The sequence below is a fragment of the Magallana gigas genome, chromosome 6, assembly GCF_963853765.1.
Source record: "Magallana gigas chromosome 6, xbMagGiga1.1, whole genome shotgun sequence".
NCBI lineage: Eukaryota > Metazoa > Mollusca > Bivalvia > Ostreida > Ostreidae > Magallana > Magallana gigas.
Genome location: NC_088858.1, coordinates 42,509,751 through 42,527,174, shown reverse-complemented (window position 1 = coordinate 42,527,174; position 17,424 = coordinate 42,509,751). Strand labels below are relative to the sequence as shown.

General features: G+C 33.6%; 2 protein-coding genes across 2 annotated transcripts; both read right to left on the bottom strand.

Moving 5' to 3' along the window:
* Positions 1-3,716: 3,716 nt before the first annotated feature.
* On the bottom strand, positions 3,717-6,312 carry LOC109618092 (uncharacterized). The gene is made up of 4 exons (XM_066088713.1): positions 6,168-6,312; positions 5,892-6,019; positions 5,639-5,799; positions 3,717-5,266 (listed from the first exon to the last, which is right to left on the bottom strand). Exons 1-4 carry the CDS (start codon positions 6,240-6,242, stop codon positions 4,833-4,835), a joined length of 798 nt encoding a protein of 265 aa, XP_065944785.1. The 5' UTR covers positions 6,243-6,312; the 3' UTR covers positions 3,717-4,832.
* Positions 6,313-8,455, bottom strand: LOC136276388 (uncharacterized). Its single transcript, XM_066088280.1, has 2 exons — positions 7,822-8,455; positions 6,313-7,467 (listed from the first exon to the last, which is right to left on the bottom strand). Exon 2 carries the CDS (start codon positions 7,465-7,467, stop codon positions 6,313-6,315), a length of 1,155 nt encoding a protein of 384 aa, XP_065944352.1. The 5' UTR covers positions 7,822-8,455.
* Positions 8,456-17,424: the final 8,969 nt, after the last annotated feature.

Sequence of the window (17,424 nt, the reverse complement as noted above, 5' to 3'; positions counted from 1 at the left end):
CAATCAGCTACTCCAACGCTGCTGTATGATCTTCTACTACTTACAATGTATTTCTATTCAAAAAATGCAATTTACCAATTTATTGACGAAAATTACTGTATATTTTTGTGATCAAAGCAATTTAGAAACTTTAAAGCAAAATTCTATTGTCATCCTATACAAAAATTAGGTTGCTAACTTGCTACAGATTCCATGAAGCAGAATTGTTAATGCCTAGAAAAATGAGCGATTTGATGATATTTAGTTACATCAAAAGTTATTCTAACGGAACAAACAAAACACCAAAAGCCGGCTTTCAAGATATAGTTACTACAGCATTGTTCATGAAAGAGTACAATCATGTTAGCATATCATCATTTTGTAAACTGTTATTGGCTGGATGGGTGTGAATACAAAATTCAGATAGTCACAGTTCAAACAAACTGAGTGTGTGCAAACAGAAAAATCTCAATATGACATACTGTAATTTTATTTATTTACACCCACTCAGAAAATTTACAATGAACAATATCAAAGTTTCAATTTACTGGGTGAACGTAAAACCAAAATTAAATAATATGACGTATTGTACACTTCTCCAGCAAATTAAAAAAAGAGTTTTACTGAATTGAATATTTTAACGTGTAACCATGTATACTAATATTATTAAAAACATACATTTCTTTAAAAATATATAGATATCACACAGCAATTATACGCGAAAAGTTTAATATGAATAAAATAGTTATAACATGTACATATTTAAAGGGATACTATGTAAATTCAAAAAAAATTATTTAAGTCTCATTTTAATCTAAAGAATGAATATATAAAAACTGATAATTTTTAATGAAATAAACTCAAGTTATAATATTGATTCGCTAATTTGTGCTTCTTTGCTGTTGAATTTTGAACCGGATTCATGATCAAAATTCCACGATGTGGGTCAATTTTCAACGGATTAGGGTCTTTATTCAACACCTTTGGTCTCAATATTCAACGTGGAAAAATGATCCCCGGGTCAATTTTCAACCCGGGTCAAAATTCTTCGTTACACCGGATGCCACTACTGGCCATATCCGACTTGTTTGTAACATGACTGTTAAATTATTATAATGTTTTCATCGTTAAGTCTCGTTCAAAATATTTGGTATCCAGCATCAATTGCCTGTTTATTTTTCTGGAATTACATATTGGTGGACCTTCGGGAATACGGCACACCTACCCTTCGTTTTTACCGTACGGCCCACAGCGCGCTTAAACCTTATACCCTCGACGCCAACATTCCCTCACCCCGTTCTGATGCAGTTCCAGATGAATTACCTTGTACCGTACGAATCTACGCGGTCACATAAACATGGGTACTTTGCGCAAGAGTCCCTGAAGGTTAATTAATCATAACATTTCAAAGTGGAAGAAGGCCGAGTGGTCATTGGTGCTTGTGATGACATATTTAACAGCTAGAGTTCAGCATCGACTGACCCCCACGGAGTGGACGTATACTTGGCCATTTTAAACCTGAAACTAAAACTATAGCATTTTTTGTTTATACACGAATCAATATCAAATTGTACGACTTTAATCAAGTCGATGTACTGTTTTTTTTCATATTTGGTCCGCAGTGCGGAACATGAAGGCTAGGACTATTGGATACGCTTACAAGGGAAGTAGAATTACTGGTATTGAAACCTAAAGGGACCGCTATTGGTTAGCGTTAGCATACCTGACGTGGATGGAGATGCGTCGCTTTGATTCCCGGGGATGACCCAGAAGCAGAACTTGATAGGATCGCAGAGGCAGGAACATGTGAGGATCCTGAAGCAACGCTAGAGGGCGAGGATTGTGGCATTGAAACTACATTGGTTTCGTGGTCAAATAAGGGCCCGGATCCTAAGGCAATCGCATGACGAGAGCCAGAGGCAACATTGGTGGGCCCTGTTTGCGTCGCTGTCACAGAACTAACTGGCTGCGGGAACGCTGGGTATCGTTACTGTTGCATTGCTGAAAGTGGGCCGGGTACCAAGCGCTCTGGACGGGCGGACATTTGGCGACGTAGACTTTAGCTCTCAACATTATGTCTTTAGGGAAAGCAAAAAAAATGAAAAATTAAAATTTTTATTTATATCATTCATACTTTTCTTATGTCAGTAAGTAAATTAGCGATATTTTAATTGACCACGTGCACGGACGTGATTACAAAAATAAAAGATAGGCCTTAAATAAGCAGATATTGCATCGAGATTTTTGGAAAAAATTACTCTATAAGTAAGGCAAATAAAAATGCGCCAAATGAAAATATAAGAAAAAGTAATATAATATAAACTTAGAAATTGCCCTTAACTGATGATTCCGTTAGATTGGATAAGCGATCAGATTATGCGTCTTATCCTGGCCAGTGTTAGCAGCAAAAGGAAGTCCTAAGGCGGAATATTGGTGCATGTTCTCACCGAAATTTCCTAATATGGACAAAAGGGTTTACACGGGATATTACAAGGGTCCTAACAACAGGAGTTATCTTTCCTGGACTGGCTTACTCTGTTTGTCTCCATAAAGGGACTTAACACATTGTGAGTTAAGTCTGATTAATTCAATACAAATATTTGTTACGATTAACCGATGAAAACTTTCAAATTGTTTTATAGTTTCTTATTCCTTTTATAACACAAAACTTTCGCTAATAAAACGGAAAACATCTGCGATTATACTGTAAGTTTAAAATATACGTGAACGTTCGCTACATATTGCAAAACTCTCGCGTTATATCGCTACAATTAAGCACTTTATTTACCGTTCGCTTAACAGCTTATTCCCAAAAACAATATATTTAAGATAGAAAGTCAAATTATTGATGTTATTAATATCTTATTTTCTTCACGTGCATACATAATAAAACTAAAAATCTTTTTTAAACTGTTAATTAAGATAATAAACAACTTTCTCCATGATACAATTCATTAAAAGCAGATGCAACATGATTTCTATTCATTCACAAAAATATTAAACTACAAGGATTGATCCAAAAGCATAGCGATTATTTACTTATATTCAATCTTGAAGTACTTTTCGAATGGGGGGGGGGGGGGTGAGTATTGTACCGGTCCACTGTCACAGAGTCATCACTAAGGCTAACAATTCCTCTTTGTCCAAAAATTGCATGAATATTTTCTCTCTACATTCCCCGGAACATCATATCTAACATATGTATTTTTTAAATTTTGTCGAATGTTGTCATTCATATGTTTCGTACAAAGAAGGTGTGTGGCTTTTTGAAAAACATTATGGATGGCTGTGTTGGTGGCTTTCTCTTCATCACTGCCAAAAACTATCTCTACATCTCTAATCTTCTGCTTTATGTGAACAAAAGAAAAAAACTTTTTATTGTAACTTTCGTAATAAAGCATTACTGGGCCTAGGAATATTGTGAGGTCCTTTGCTTCTCTTTGTATAACATGTTAATTCTTGTATGTGAGGGTGGAGACGAAATAGGATCCTAAATTGAAAGTTATGTCTATGCCAATAATAATACCACACTTTTCAACGCAGTTTGCTTTCTGGTCTTAAATTTGTTCTTTGGTATATAAAAGAATTGGGTCTCTCCTTGGTGGTGAATACTATTTGTTAAATGAAATCATAATCTGGTAGGGAGCAAAGTAGCTAATAAAGGACTTGAGCCACGAACACCCAAAAATGGCCCATTCTCAGATTTTAATGAAATTTTCTATAAATGTTGTTAAGGTAGTCTACTTTCATAATTGAGAAAGTATAATGGGTTTTGGGTCACTAGGGGTCTGTACAGTGGGCTTTGATTTTAGGTGTCAGATGGGCCAACTTAGTGCAAAATTAAGCATAATTGACACAATGATTGACACAACACTTGTAATCAAATATAAAACTGATAAATATTTTAATACTGTAACAACTTGGTAACTTAATCAACAATAACAATAACATTCTGAGAAAAAAATATAACACATTTGTGTGCATGTATAAAAAAGAGTTTCTATGGCAACCAGATAGTACAAAATCTCCACCTTCTGGAAAAGCAAGATTGATTGAGTAGTTTTTTTCGCCTTTATCAAAATCAAGTTAAATATGAAATATTTTCAAACAGAGTATTGTTTTTAAAATGTTTTTACATCACTACATTACATGTACATCATTTATGTATATATCTTAATTTGTAAAAAAAAAAAAAAAAGAATAGTTTCCATGACGACAAAAAGTTACAAATTTTTTCAATGTTAATAGCAGCTGAAGTTGAAGATTGTGAATGTTATTCTTTTAATCTATATTCCAAAAGTATTATATCAACAAATGAAATATGGTCAATAAATAAATGTAGTTCAAGAGATGAAAATACACACACAAATAAGTTTCCATGACAACATAAACTTATTCATACAAAATGCATTACACTCAAATAAGTTTCAAATATTCACAGCAATTTTAACACCATTTATCAAACATGTTGTTACATGCATGCATGATCAGAGGTCCTTCAGTTCTTTTTTAAAGATACTGTATAGGTTTGTGCACATACAAATGATTTAATTATGGATAATAGAAAAAAATAAGCAATCTAAACTTGTGCACATACAAATAATTTCATTATGAATAATAGATAAAATTAGCAATCAAAACTTTTGAAAAAATATCATTTGGGTGTGTAGTGCATTAATAACTACAGTTAAAAAATAATGAAAAGTTATATAAATGAATTATCTTTAAAATTCTATTGATCTGCATGGAAACTGTTTTGAATATTATTTTTATTATTGCATGGATTTTAGGATCTGGGGATAAGCAGTTGATATACAATTGATATTTAATCTAACAATGTTTACAGTTAAATGTCATTCTTCCGTCCCGCTAAGTTCTCCCTCAGAGGACTCACTTTCATCAACTGGAGTTGGAATGTTGTTTGCATCGTCAACAAAGTCTCCCAAGTTTCGAACTCCAAATCCACTTGAGATCCTGTGCCTCGCATTTCCCAAAAACCATAAAATGGCTGCAATGTGGGAACACATCCCAACAACTCTTGCCCCGGCTCTGCATTTACAGTACCATGCTGTAACACTTGCTTCATCATATCTTATCCATAACTGGTATGATCGAGATGATACATGTCGACTCTGTAACCGTACCCTGACAAGACCTGGCTCCTCTTTGTGGACATGTATCTGGCAGTTGCCTTCCAAGTGTTCCTGTGCATAACTGGGTGAGAGTCGAAGCTGGTATATCCCACAAGTGAGATTTCGAAGCTGCTCTTCATCAAGATACGGAAAGCCTAATAAAAAATATATCAAAGTAATTAAGGTCAAATAAATACATGCAGAGAAAAATATATGCTAGCTAGGCTAATCCACTGTACATAAAATCAAAGATTAGCATTTGATTTGGATTAAAAAATGTTATGAACACTCAATACAAAAAATTATGATAATTTATACATCTTTATTTTTCATAAATGAAAAAAATATATCAAGTAATAAGATACTATAACCTGTTAATGTTTTCAAACATTAGGAGAAGACTATCTAACCTGTTTAAAACTTGTGTCTTATCCTTTTGATTTATTCAATAAATTCAGTTCAAACATTTGAAGCAGGACAGGCAAAATTCTGTGTTAACTAGGGTATACATAGTTATTCATACATACCTTTTAGATCATCTACTGGTTCCCAACACACAGAGCGCCGATCTAGGTGATGTTCCTCCACATGTTGTTGTAAGGCGTTGACTTGCTTGGATAGAAAAAGCATCTTACATCCAAGGGACTCATCCTCAGTGGCATTTCCATTAGAAAGTGGTTTCATGTATCTGTAACCAACAAAAACATAAGTGTTAAAATAGTAAAAATATCAAATAGTATAGAGTATTAGTATAAATAAATTACATTGTTCTATTTTTACCTATTGCAAATAGCACAGACAATCCTTATGAAATCCCCTATGTATGGAATCTGACTTGTTGGCAATACATGCTGAAGGTATTTCCATTGCTTGATCCGGGAGTTCGCGGATTCCACAACCCACCTTATCTATAAAAAAATAGAGGATTCAATTTCAATCAATGCTTACATTTAAAAATGTGATATATCATTTCATATGCAGATCTTGGTACATATACTCGCTCTCTCTCTCTCGCTCTCTCTCTCTCTCACACACTACTGAGTCTTTCTCTCTCACCTTTGTAACAAGACGACTTGTATTGGCACTCTCTGTTGTCATCTGTTTCTCTCCTTTGGACATAAAAGAAGGCATGTGGGCTTGGATCCCAAGCTCTTCCAAAAAATCCAGTGAGTCTCGAAACCCCCGATCAACCACGAAAATATCATCTGCAAATGTCCTCTATGTTGGACTTCATGACGTGCTTTAGGATACTTGCGTCATTGTTCCTTGCAAGGTAGGGGCCCATAACTGATAAATAGTAGCCAGTCGTTGAAACAATTATCAATGGCTTTACCAAAGGACGTCCCTTGTGCAAACTATATGATTGCCTTTGGAACTGAAAGTTTCCACTCTTGTTAATGTAGATGTAGGTACCATCCATTACCAAAATTGCTTGATTGCCTGGGCTGGTTTCGAACAGACTTTGAGTTAACTGTCTTGTATGGTGCTGTATAATCTCTGCACGTGAGATGTGCTGGAAACCCAGGTTTTCATGGACAAATCTTCCAGAAAGGGCTGAGCGTACAGAACTAATGCATCTTCGAATACTGGACTTAGATACATTGAAGAGGGTTGAAAGTACTCTGTTTGATTCACCTCCCCTTAATTTCATCAGGAAAATAGCTAAGCTAGTCCGTACAGATCTTGTTGGAGTAGGCCGAACTTTTCCCTCCACGAAGAGCAGAAGATCTTTGAAAGAGTCTTTGGAAATTCCCATGAGATCACGGTACTCGGCATCACTGAGAGTTTTTTCGCTGTTAAAATCAAGTCTTGTTTTCTCTTGCCTCTGAATTTCTGACCTTAAAAACTTGATCAGCTGGGTGATTGTTGATCTATTCACTGTTGTTGTATCAGCTATAGGTTCAAGATCCCCAATATTTCCATGGAGATGGTTTGGACAACACCTGGCACCAGCTGGAATAATGATTTCCTTGGATATAAATATCTGGTGTCTGATATCCACAGGAACAACACTGAGTTTTGGTCCAGGCCTCTTGCAGATGCAACAGGAGGAGTGTCCTCTAGCTGAGCTAGGGAATGGCAGCTGTACTGAAGGTGGGCTAACAGGTGTTGCACATGGCTGAGGAGTACATGTAGAAGAAGTACATGCCTGCACTTTTTTCTTTGCTTTCTCAGATCCCTTAACATATGACTTGCACACATGACGACACTTGTTGCAGAGAAAATCCCCATCACTTGGTGTTCGTCCTGATATTCTGTTAACAACAAGTCTGTGACTTTTGGATATGGCAAATCTGTCAGTCCTTTTTGTTATGCGAGGACAAAGGAAGCACTTGTAGGATTTTTTACCAGGCATCTGTAGCAAAATAATTGAAAAACTAATAAGATTATTCAAAGACTACATGTACATGTATATAATTATAGATTTTTGAATTTTCCTCCTTCCAACTTTATATTTAATGTTTGCATACATATATAAATCCCTTTTTAGTTAATATGGCTAAGACTTCTTTTTTGTTATTACCTATAATAGTTAAGATAAATGTGACAAAAATCTGTTATGCACAGACATACAAGGGCAAAATAGCCTAAGTATACTCCCTATCTCCTTTGATTCAGAGCAGGGGTCTAAATAACAATACACATGTATGTTGTATATACAATATCCGTACTAAATATTATTGAGTAGATGCATAGACTAATTAAATACCTTTAACTCTTATCAAATCAAACATCATGAAGGTCGTAATCTGCTAAATCTTTCATTTTCAAAGAGGCCACGAAGATCCGCCACATAGCGCATGATGCTTTAATTATTTGCAGTTATGAAGATACTGATATTCTGAAAAAAAATTGTGCAAGAAGTAAGGCATATTAGATTTTACAGTACAGTTTGTTATTTAACGTTTCATTGTAACATAACTTTATGAATTCAGTTAGAGTCAGGTTTATTAAGTGAATTAAGTATCTCTTAATAGATTAAATGGAAAGTGTAATTGGCATTTGACTGACTCATTATGATCCATTTATCAGTTAATAGTTTTATAAAAAAAAAAGAAGGGAATACTAGGAATGCTGCACATTCTTATGTTATATAATTACTGAAACTTCATTCATATGTAAACATTAGAATTATCAATTTAAAGACTATCAGTTTCAAAGAATACCAGGAAAATAAATAACCTTATTATAGTTTATTTAAGACATGTTTTAGAATTTGGGATTAAGCATTATACATGTGTAATGTATATCAAGATTTGTACATGCACACAAATATTATACAAGCATATTCAAATTGAAATATTTAATTAAAAAATTAATAATAATAATAAAGAGTAGCAAACACATTTGATAGCAAGTTCAAAATTTATTAGAATAATCTTTATCACTTTGTTTAACAATGTTTGATGAAAAAAATAGCAATTTGATGAAATGCTTTTAAAATGGAAATAAAAGTTTTATTAAGAGCATTGGATTTGTCGATTTGTGAATTTTCTTTTAAATAAAGTGGTAAAAATATTTCTTTTAAATATATGGTAAAAATTAATGAATTAGCACAAAGTTACAATTTCTCTATTAATTATTAATTTTTTCCACAAAGTAAATACAATTTCCTAATTAATGTAGGTGTAAACTAGAGCAGAGCTCGTGGCAAAGCCACGAGTAGGTCTTCCGTTGTTGCTGCGAGTTAAAAATATATGTGATGTGGTGTCAAACGATTATAATTACTAAACTTTCAGTTCTGTTTTTGTTATAAAAACGTGTTGTGATTGAAAGCCTGCATATACAACGTGTATTGAAAAAGAAAATAAGAAAATGTTTTAGGAAAACTATTTGTCGCACACAGTTTATGTAATCGTAACAAACATAATTAAAAAATGAGATATTTATTGGCGAATTAAATTTTCAGAGGGTAGCAAGCATTGTTGTAAACAGTATGTACTCATGGGTCATGTCAGGAATTGTGGTTTTTTTTTAAAAACCGAACCCGTTTACAAAACACGTAACCTTTTCTCTAAGATAACTTCTTTATCTAAATATTTCTAAATTTTTGAAAACAGTGAACAATTTAGAATTGTTGCGTGCTGACAAAATTTACAGACCCTGAAACTTACTACTACACCAAAAAAGCGTGCGACTTACGTGCAAGAAACGTTTCGCGTTAACCGTTTAGGTTTCGTGTGAATCGTGAAGCGTTTCGTGTAAACCGTTTAGCGTTTCGGACAAAGCGTGCAGAGTTTCGGACAAAGCGTGTGAATCGCTTCGAGCAAAGCGTGCGAGAACCATGTGAAACGTTAATCAGAATTTATTCGGAACTCTCTGACAATTTGTTTCATAATGGCGCCCGTGTTTTACATTACATGTACCTTAAACTGTTTGTAATTGGCAAAACTCTTTTGTAGGTATTTTCATGAAATAAAATCTAGAGGAAATTATATACTTATCTTTTTACAACGAATATTTGCCAGAATCGAATAATTTTTAGAAAAATTACTAGTGGAAGACGAAGTTGAGGTTTTAAAAAATCATAGCTAGGTAATTATAAAACAGAAATAAATATTCTATCAGTGCGTGAAGTTGTTTGCCATTTGCACGATTATTTACCGAATTGTTTACAAATTAAAAATGTGACCCAGATATGAGCTGCCGGAAGTTCAAAGCAGAAAAAACGAAAATGTGAAAACAATTAAGCCTTACTATGAAAATAAGTTTGTTATTGATCCCTATTTAGTGGATAATAAGTAAATATATAATTCATTTAAAAAGATAATGCATCATATCAAATAATAATGGAGCTTTGAATGAAATTACGACTTCAAATAGAACCACGTGTAGTTTTCCTAGTTTCGGTTCATTGCGACAGAAGTATTATTTGGCTTCATATATTGATAGATATACGGGAAAAACAAAGGGAAATGGCATCTACTTATCATCAATTACTATTATAAAGTGTTTTTATGATAATTCAATATTATAAAGTAACGCAAATGAAAGCTGTTCAAGTCCAGATTTAATTTGACGGGAAAACGGTATGATAAAAATAACGATCATATTATTTGTTTAAAGGACATATTCCCATTATTGTTTTTCCTTCTTCATTTATTCTCTATTAAAATGTACCTCTAGTATATTTTTGAAATTAATTCGCCTCAAAATATTCGGTCAGAAGTGATAAAGGGCGCTTAATTCGATACTGGAAAACGAATTCGAAACTAGGAAAATGAAGGGGGTGTTGAAATTACTTCCTTTATATTTTTGGAAGTTTGATACTACAGTTTAGAAGGACAAAGAAACGCGATTTAAACATAAAAAAATAATTATTTGGGATTCCGATAATAATAGTTGCATGCACGAAGAAACCGCATACTGATTCGTTACCGGTAAAATGACTGTATAATATTAAAATTCGCTATACATAAAAAATATTAAATACAATTAGCAAAACATGATTTCTGTTGGAACAAGCCTTAATCAACTTTAACTTACACGAGCATGTTTTGATAAGCATGTATTTTTTTTTTTTTACATCGATAACTCTTACTAAGACCATTCGGCTTTGTACAAGCGGCACACATAAACACATAACCTCGGACATCGGGTGAGACCTGCACCTGGCTGAACCTGTCAATCCAACTCTGTGTATTTGTTTTCATTGGATGGTCAAGCGTCCCTTTTTTTGTCAATAGCCAATGGAAAAATGAATGACTTCAAGGTAGTCGGAATCAGTATTTGATGAAGCACACAATTAAATGATAGAAAATTTATTAATTATTTGAACAAAATTAAATGTCAACATAGAAAGAAAACATACTGATCATTTCTATGAATTGCGGTAAGTAAGTTCTTTGGAATCCCGATTATAGATATTTTTACAAGTAATTATTATAATTATTTAAACCACTGTTAACGGAAAACAAGAGGTCTTAGAAGTAATTAATTCACAGGGATTTGCCTACAATGTACACAGTCATGCAATTAATTATTATGGGAATCTTTACGTATGGTACTTAATTCAAATAGATCATGATAATCTATACAATGTACGCCGTTATACATGTACATGTAAGGGTCGCACGTGGCGATTGAATTAACACAGACTGACCGAATAAACAAACGGGTGGGAAAGTGAAACAAAATGTTACACATAAGGCGAAGCCACCAAAAATGATTTTCGACAGATCTTGATATCGTTTCGCCAAAATAAAAAAATACAGCGCGAGCTCCGGTCAGCGGGGCAGGAGGAGGGAGGGGGGGGCAGCAATGAGTTCGCTTCCACAATAAAACGAACATGTAAAAAAACTACAGAAGTGATTAATATGTGACCGATAGCACTAATCTAAAGTTGTTTAAAACTCATGTGAATATTCTTTTAAATAATCATCGAATGCCTCAACTCAGGACATTCTTTTATCGTGCTAGCACCTACCGCAAACATGTAACATGGAACTTTGATTATAATTTGATTTGATTTTTAAACTACCTTGTACGCTATCGTATACATCAATGCTTAATCAACTGTACACGTAAAATAAATTTATCGTTTCAACAGTTGAAAACATAATAAAATATAGTTGTGTCCGTGCAAAATATGAAACATGAACGCATGATAAGGTACATGTAGAAGATCACGAACCGACCGCGGATCACTTGTCCACTCGCGCCGGATCTCCTCAGCCATGTGCGATGGATGATCATCATTTAAATGTTTAATATTTAGGGTTTGTTGTTGTTGATTTAAAGCATTATTTGTACAGTTTATAAAATATTTTACATAAACAAACCAACCATTAATTTATGTCTGACGATGTTTCCGATTTGGAGTAATATCGTTCATTAATATTCATTTACACTCAAATTTAATTAAAAAAATACAAAATGGACAAACTTTGATAACATAAAATTAAAACAGTTCTTGTATTTACGGCTATATTAACTCAAACACGTTCATATGCATGGAAGTGTGAGTCTCGGTGTGCGAATCTTGTGTATTAAATAACCGCTATGTAGTGCAGCCGTGGCCGAGATCCTCGGCCGTGGGCGAACGATAGATTACGTAAAGGTACAACGCACAGACCCGCACAGCTCAGAACCCAGGAAGCTTTGAAAAGATTGCAGTATAATGACCATACTCTATCAAATAGAAGTTATTTATTTTAAACTTAAAACCCACAATTGATCTATGTCTATTATTGCTTTAGATTGAAAATGACATTCCTTTATTAATTAACTGAACGATTTCTTAATTGACACCCAATCGTTTAATCCATAAAAAAATATGTATAATTAAAACGAAAACAATTCTTGAGTTTGCGAATAAATAAAGTCATATATGAGAGACGCAACTCTCGTGTATTAGATAACCGCTGATCGCTAGGTAGTCCAGCCGCGACCATGGTGACCGATTTTCTCGGCCGCGGGCGAGGGAGAGTTTACGTAATGGTACACACACACAGCTCTGATTCAAGGTAGATTTTAAATGCATGGAGTTAATAACTAAAATGTAATGCATAGCTTTTTTTTAATTCCATATTTTGTGGTTTACTAGAAAAGAAAAACAATGATTTGTTTTCCAAATCCCGTTTTTTAAGGATTGTGCATTATAAGAACTTAACAACAATGACTTAAACTCCTAAAATAAAGCACGTATTCTAAAAAAAAATTCTTATGAATTAATGCCGTTTGTATAAACCAGCATACATTTTTTGCGGTAACTTTATGCCAGTTGTACGCGCAAAGACTTTCGATAACTTGTCAAATGAAAACAGGTACATGTTAACATGTAAAGCTTTTTACACTCATACTACACAAATCTCATACAAAATAACATTGTAACGACCTTTATGAGATCCCAACAAACAACTTTTCCAGCGACAGCCATATCAAAATCCTAACCGTTTTTGAGTTATTAAGCAAAAACTTTTAGGGGCCATTGGCCCTTAATTTAAGGGGCCAGCCCTTTTTTATTGGTGTCAAATGAAAGCCCTTAATATTCTGTACAACTTTTATTCTACATGTCTTAACAAAATATTTTTTGTTTAAAAGATATAAAGGAAAACATGTCTAAATTTTTGCACTTTTTTAAATCCTGTTTTTTGACCCCCTACCTTTTCCTAAATAAAAAACGTAATCTAAAAACAAAAACCGATGTGCACCACTACAATGTCTCTGCTATTCAAATTCGTTGGATTCCCATTCCCTGCTATCATAGTCTCAGAGCCTTTGTCTGGAAACAAAAGGCCCTAAAAATTTTTAAAAGGGGAATAACTCTTTAACGGAAAGGGAATTCTAAACTTTATGAATTGCTTAAGATAGTGTTTTTTAAAGTACATTAGCCCTGAAAATTTGAGCAAAAACCGTTCAGAAATGAGCAAGATATGAAGCCTCAAAGTTCGCGTCTAGGAGACAAAAAAATAAAAGAAAAATAAGAACTAGAGCAAAGCTCGTTGCAAAGCAACGAGTGGGTCTTCCGTTAATGTCGGAAGTAAAGCTGGGAGTTCCTGTAGGAAGCAGAGCTCTTAAACCAATAACAAGAGTAACTTAAATAAAAAGATGAAAAAATCGAATTATTCCTGGTACGACTTAACAAAATACGAATGATTTTTAGTACGACTTAACAAACACCTTTCCGATTTTAAGAACGACTTAACAAAAAAATTTCCGAATGTGTTCAAGTACGACTTAACAATTATTTTTGGTATGAGTTAACTTTACTTTGAACATTACGCTATTTTTTAAACCAAGGACGCGGAATCAAAATTTCCGGAAAAATCGATTTTCAAACCCCGATATCTCTGTAATGCATCGTCCGATTTTAAAACGGCTTTCAGTGTTAGATTCAGCTAAATAAGCTCTACAAAACACATATTCATTTTTGATTTGATCAGAAAATTCATTTTTTCGAAAAATTTGTTTCACTTCCGGTTTGGACCGGAAGTGATAGATTTTCATTTCGAGCCTTATTACAGAGGTAAATCGACCAAATCATAATCATTGAAATTTTCAAGCCTCTATCTTAAAGCGTTTTCGAGAAAAGTCCGGGACAAAATGACTTTTTAAAATTTTTAAAATTGACGTCACGTCAAAACGGACGTGACGTTCTCTTTAAAATTTTAATACTTTTGAGGGACGCCAACTTGCAAAAATCTCTGAAAATTTCATCAAAATCGGTTAAAAACCTTTTGAGTTATGAAGCAAAAAAGGAGTCAGAAGAAAAGAAAAAGAATAATAACTAGAGCAAAGCTCGTTGCAAAGCAACGAGTGGGTCTTACGTTAATGTCGGAAGTAAAGCTGGAAGTTCCTGTAAGAAGCAGAGCTCTGTAACCAATAACAAGAGTAACTTAAATAAAAAGATGAAAAAATCGAATTATTCCTGGTACGACTTAACAAAAAACGAATGATTTCAAGTACGACTTAACAAAAACCTTTCTGATTTCAAGAACGACTTAACAAAAAAAATCCGAATGTGTCCAAGTACGACTTAACAATTATTTTTGGTACGAGTTAATATTACTTTGAACATTACGCTATTTTTTAAACCAAGGACGCGGAATCAAAATTTCCGGAAAAATCAATTTTTAAACCCCGATATCTCTGTAATGCATCGTCCGATTTTAAAACGGTTTTCAGTGTTAGATTCAGCTTAATAAGCTCTACAAAACACATATACATTTTTGATTAAATCAGAAAAATCATTTTTTCGAAAAATTTGTTTTACTTCCGGTTTCGACCGGAAGTGATAGATTTTCATTTCGAGCCTTATTACAGAGGTAAATCGATCAAATCATAACCATTCAAAATTTCAAGCCTCTATCTTAAAGCGTTTTTGAGAAAAGTCCGGGACAAAATGACTTTTTGAAATTTTTAAAAATGACGTCATGTCAAAACGGAGGTGACGTTCTCTTTAAAACTTTTACATTTTTAAGGGACGCCAACTTGCAAAAATCTCTGAAAATTTCATCAAAATCGGTTAAAAACCTTTTGAGTTATGAGGCAAAAAAGGAGTCAGAAGAAAAGAAAAAGAATAATAACTAGAGCAAAGCTCGTTGCAAAGCAACGAGTGGGTCTTCCGTTATTGTCGGAAGTAAAGCCGGAAGTTCCTGTAAGAAGCAGAGCTCTTAAACCAACAACAAGGGAAACTAAAATAAAAAGATGAAAAAATCGAATTATTCCTGGTACGACTTAACAAAATCCGAATGATTTTAAGTACGAATTAACAATTATTTTTGGTACGAATTAATTTTACTTGGAACATTACGCTATTTTTTAAACCAAGGACGCGGAATCAAAATTTCCGGAAAAATCATTTTTTAAACCCCGATATCTCTGTCATGCATCGTCCGATTTTCAAACAGATTTCAGACTTGAATTGACCATGGCAAGCTCTATAAGACTGTAGTATTGTCTTATTTTGTTCAAAAAAATGAAAATTTCCAAAAATTGGAACTGCTTCCGGTTTTGAGCAAAATTGATGAACAAAATTTTAAACCCACCAGTACATTATAGAATTGATACGTCTATCATCAGGAAAAATTTCAAAGCGATATCTTTAAAGTTTACGGAGATTTCTTCCGGACAAAATCACTTTTTTTAAATTTAAAAATGGCCGCCAAATTTGAACGGAAGTGACGTAAATGCTGAAACTTTAACATCTTTTAGGCACGGTAACTTTACAAAAATTCTGAAAATTTCATTGAAATCGGATAAAAAATTTTTGAGATATAAAGCCGACAAGGAGTCAGAAAAAAATAAAAAATAAAATAATAATAAAAAGAAACCAAAGAAAAACAAGAGGGTCTTCCGTTGGAAACGGAAGACCCTAATAATAATAAAAAGAAACCGAAGAATAACAAGAGGGTCTTCCGTTGGAAACGGAAGACCCTAATAATAAAAAGAAACCGAAGAATAACAAGAGGGTCTTCCGTTGAAAACGGAAGACCCTAAAAATCTTAACCCGCACAATAATAGAAAGGTCTTCCGTTGGAAACGGAAGACCTTAAAAATGCAAGATCCACCACTGCAACTTTGTTAGAGTTGTCCCCCTTGCAGCTATTTAGAATAGTGCATTCAATTTTTTATGTACGACATTTATTTATTATAACTAGCTAAAACTATGTAACAACAATGACTATTGATAATATTAAATCACCTTTCACAATAATAAAACTACCTATCTGTTCTAAACGTAGTTTTATTCTACGTGTTTCAACTACATATTCCTTAAACACCCAATGACAGACTTTCAAGTCGAATTCTCCGATTGTAAACAAACTGTGTACGATGTACAAATTCTATCTATGAAAGTAAAAAACAATTGATTTTAATGAGCACGTATTTTCTTTTATTATTTACACTTTTTATATGCTTACTGTACATCAGAAACGTCAAACAGTTGCAGTACCCTTGACATTTTCTCATTATAAACTATAGGCCCCTACTTGTTTGCATGGTTATTTAAAAGTTGGCGTTTTAAAACTTTAGAAAAAGAGATACAAGAGTGAAAAAGATGTTTAAACTAAAGTTTTGTATATACTTACACATTATATTATTGCGAAATGATATCAGGATATCTCATATGCAGACATCAACACTCATCATGTTGATCAGTTCATCACAAGCTGACAGACGACAATTTCTCCTCTTCCCGCGATAAGTCCAACGGTATTATTTCGATGACAGCGCATTCCTCGCTGATAATTTTTTTCGTTGGAAAAATTTTCTTTTGACTTTTTCTTTTAATTACACTTAAAATATTTATCAGCGAGGAATGCGCTGTATAAGAAAAAATGTCTCTAATGTTGAAAAAAGCCGAAATTTCCGGGAAAACTACAAACATGTATAGGTTTGACTTTTGTTATGTACGTCTAATGTCCGGTTTGACCAAAAGTTAATACACATGCGATTAGGGTAAGTGTCAGAGTTGACAATGGGTGGTAGATTTTTGTAATAAAATGTACTTCATTTTTCACCCAAAAGATGTTTAAACTAAAGTTTTGTATATACTTACACATTATATTAATAATTATCAGCGAGGAATGCGCTGTCATCGAAATAATACCGTTGGACTTATCGCGGGAAGAGGAGAAATTGTCGTCTGTCAGCTTGTGATGAACTGATCAACATGATGAGTGTTGATGTCTGCATATGAGATATCCTGATATCATTTCGCAATAATATAATGTGTAAGTATATACAAAACTTTAGTTTAAACATATAATATAATATAGTATAATAGGCCATATTTGGTAGAAAGTGGTTTTAGTTCTTTCATCTGCTGCATTGGTCAGTTTAACTGGGGTTGTCTTTACAGTTGCAG

Coding starts and splice junctions, on each gene's coding strand:
- LOC109618092 (XM_066088713.1), bottom strand. CDS start 6,242: ATGCCTTCTTTTATGTCCAAAGGAGAGAAACAGATGACAACAGAGAGT. Junction 6,020..6,167: donor CAAGTCGTCTTGTTACAAAG/GTGAGAGAGAAA, acceptor ATTTTTTTATAG/ATAAGGTGGGTTGTGGAATC. Junction 5,800..5,891: donor GTCTGTGCTATTTGCAATAG/GTAAAAATAGAA, acceptor TGTTGGTTACAG/ATACATGAAACCACTTTCTA.
- LOC136276388 (XM_066088280.1), bottom strand. CDS start 7,467: ATGCCTGGTAAAAAATCCTACAAGTGCTTCCTTTGTCCTCGCATAACA.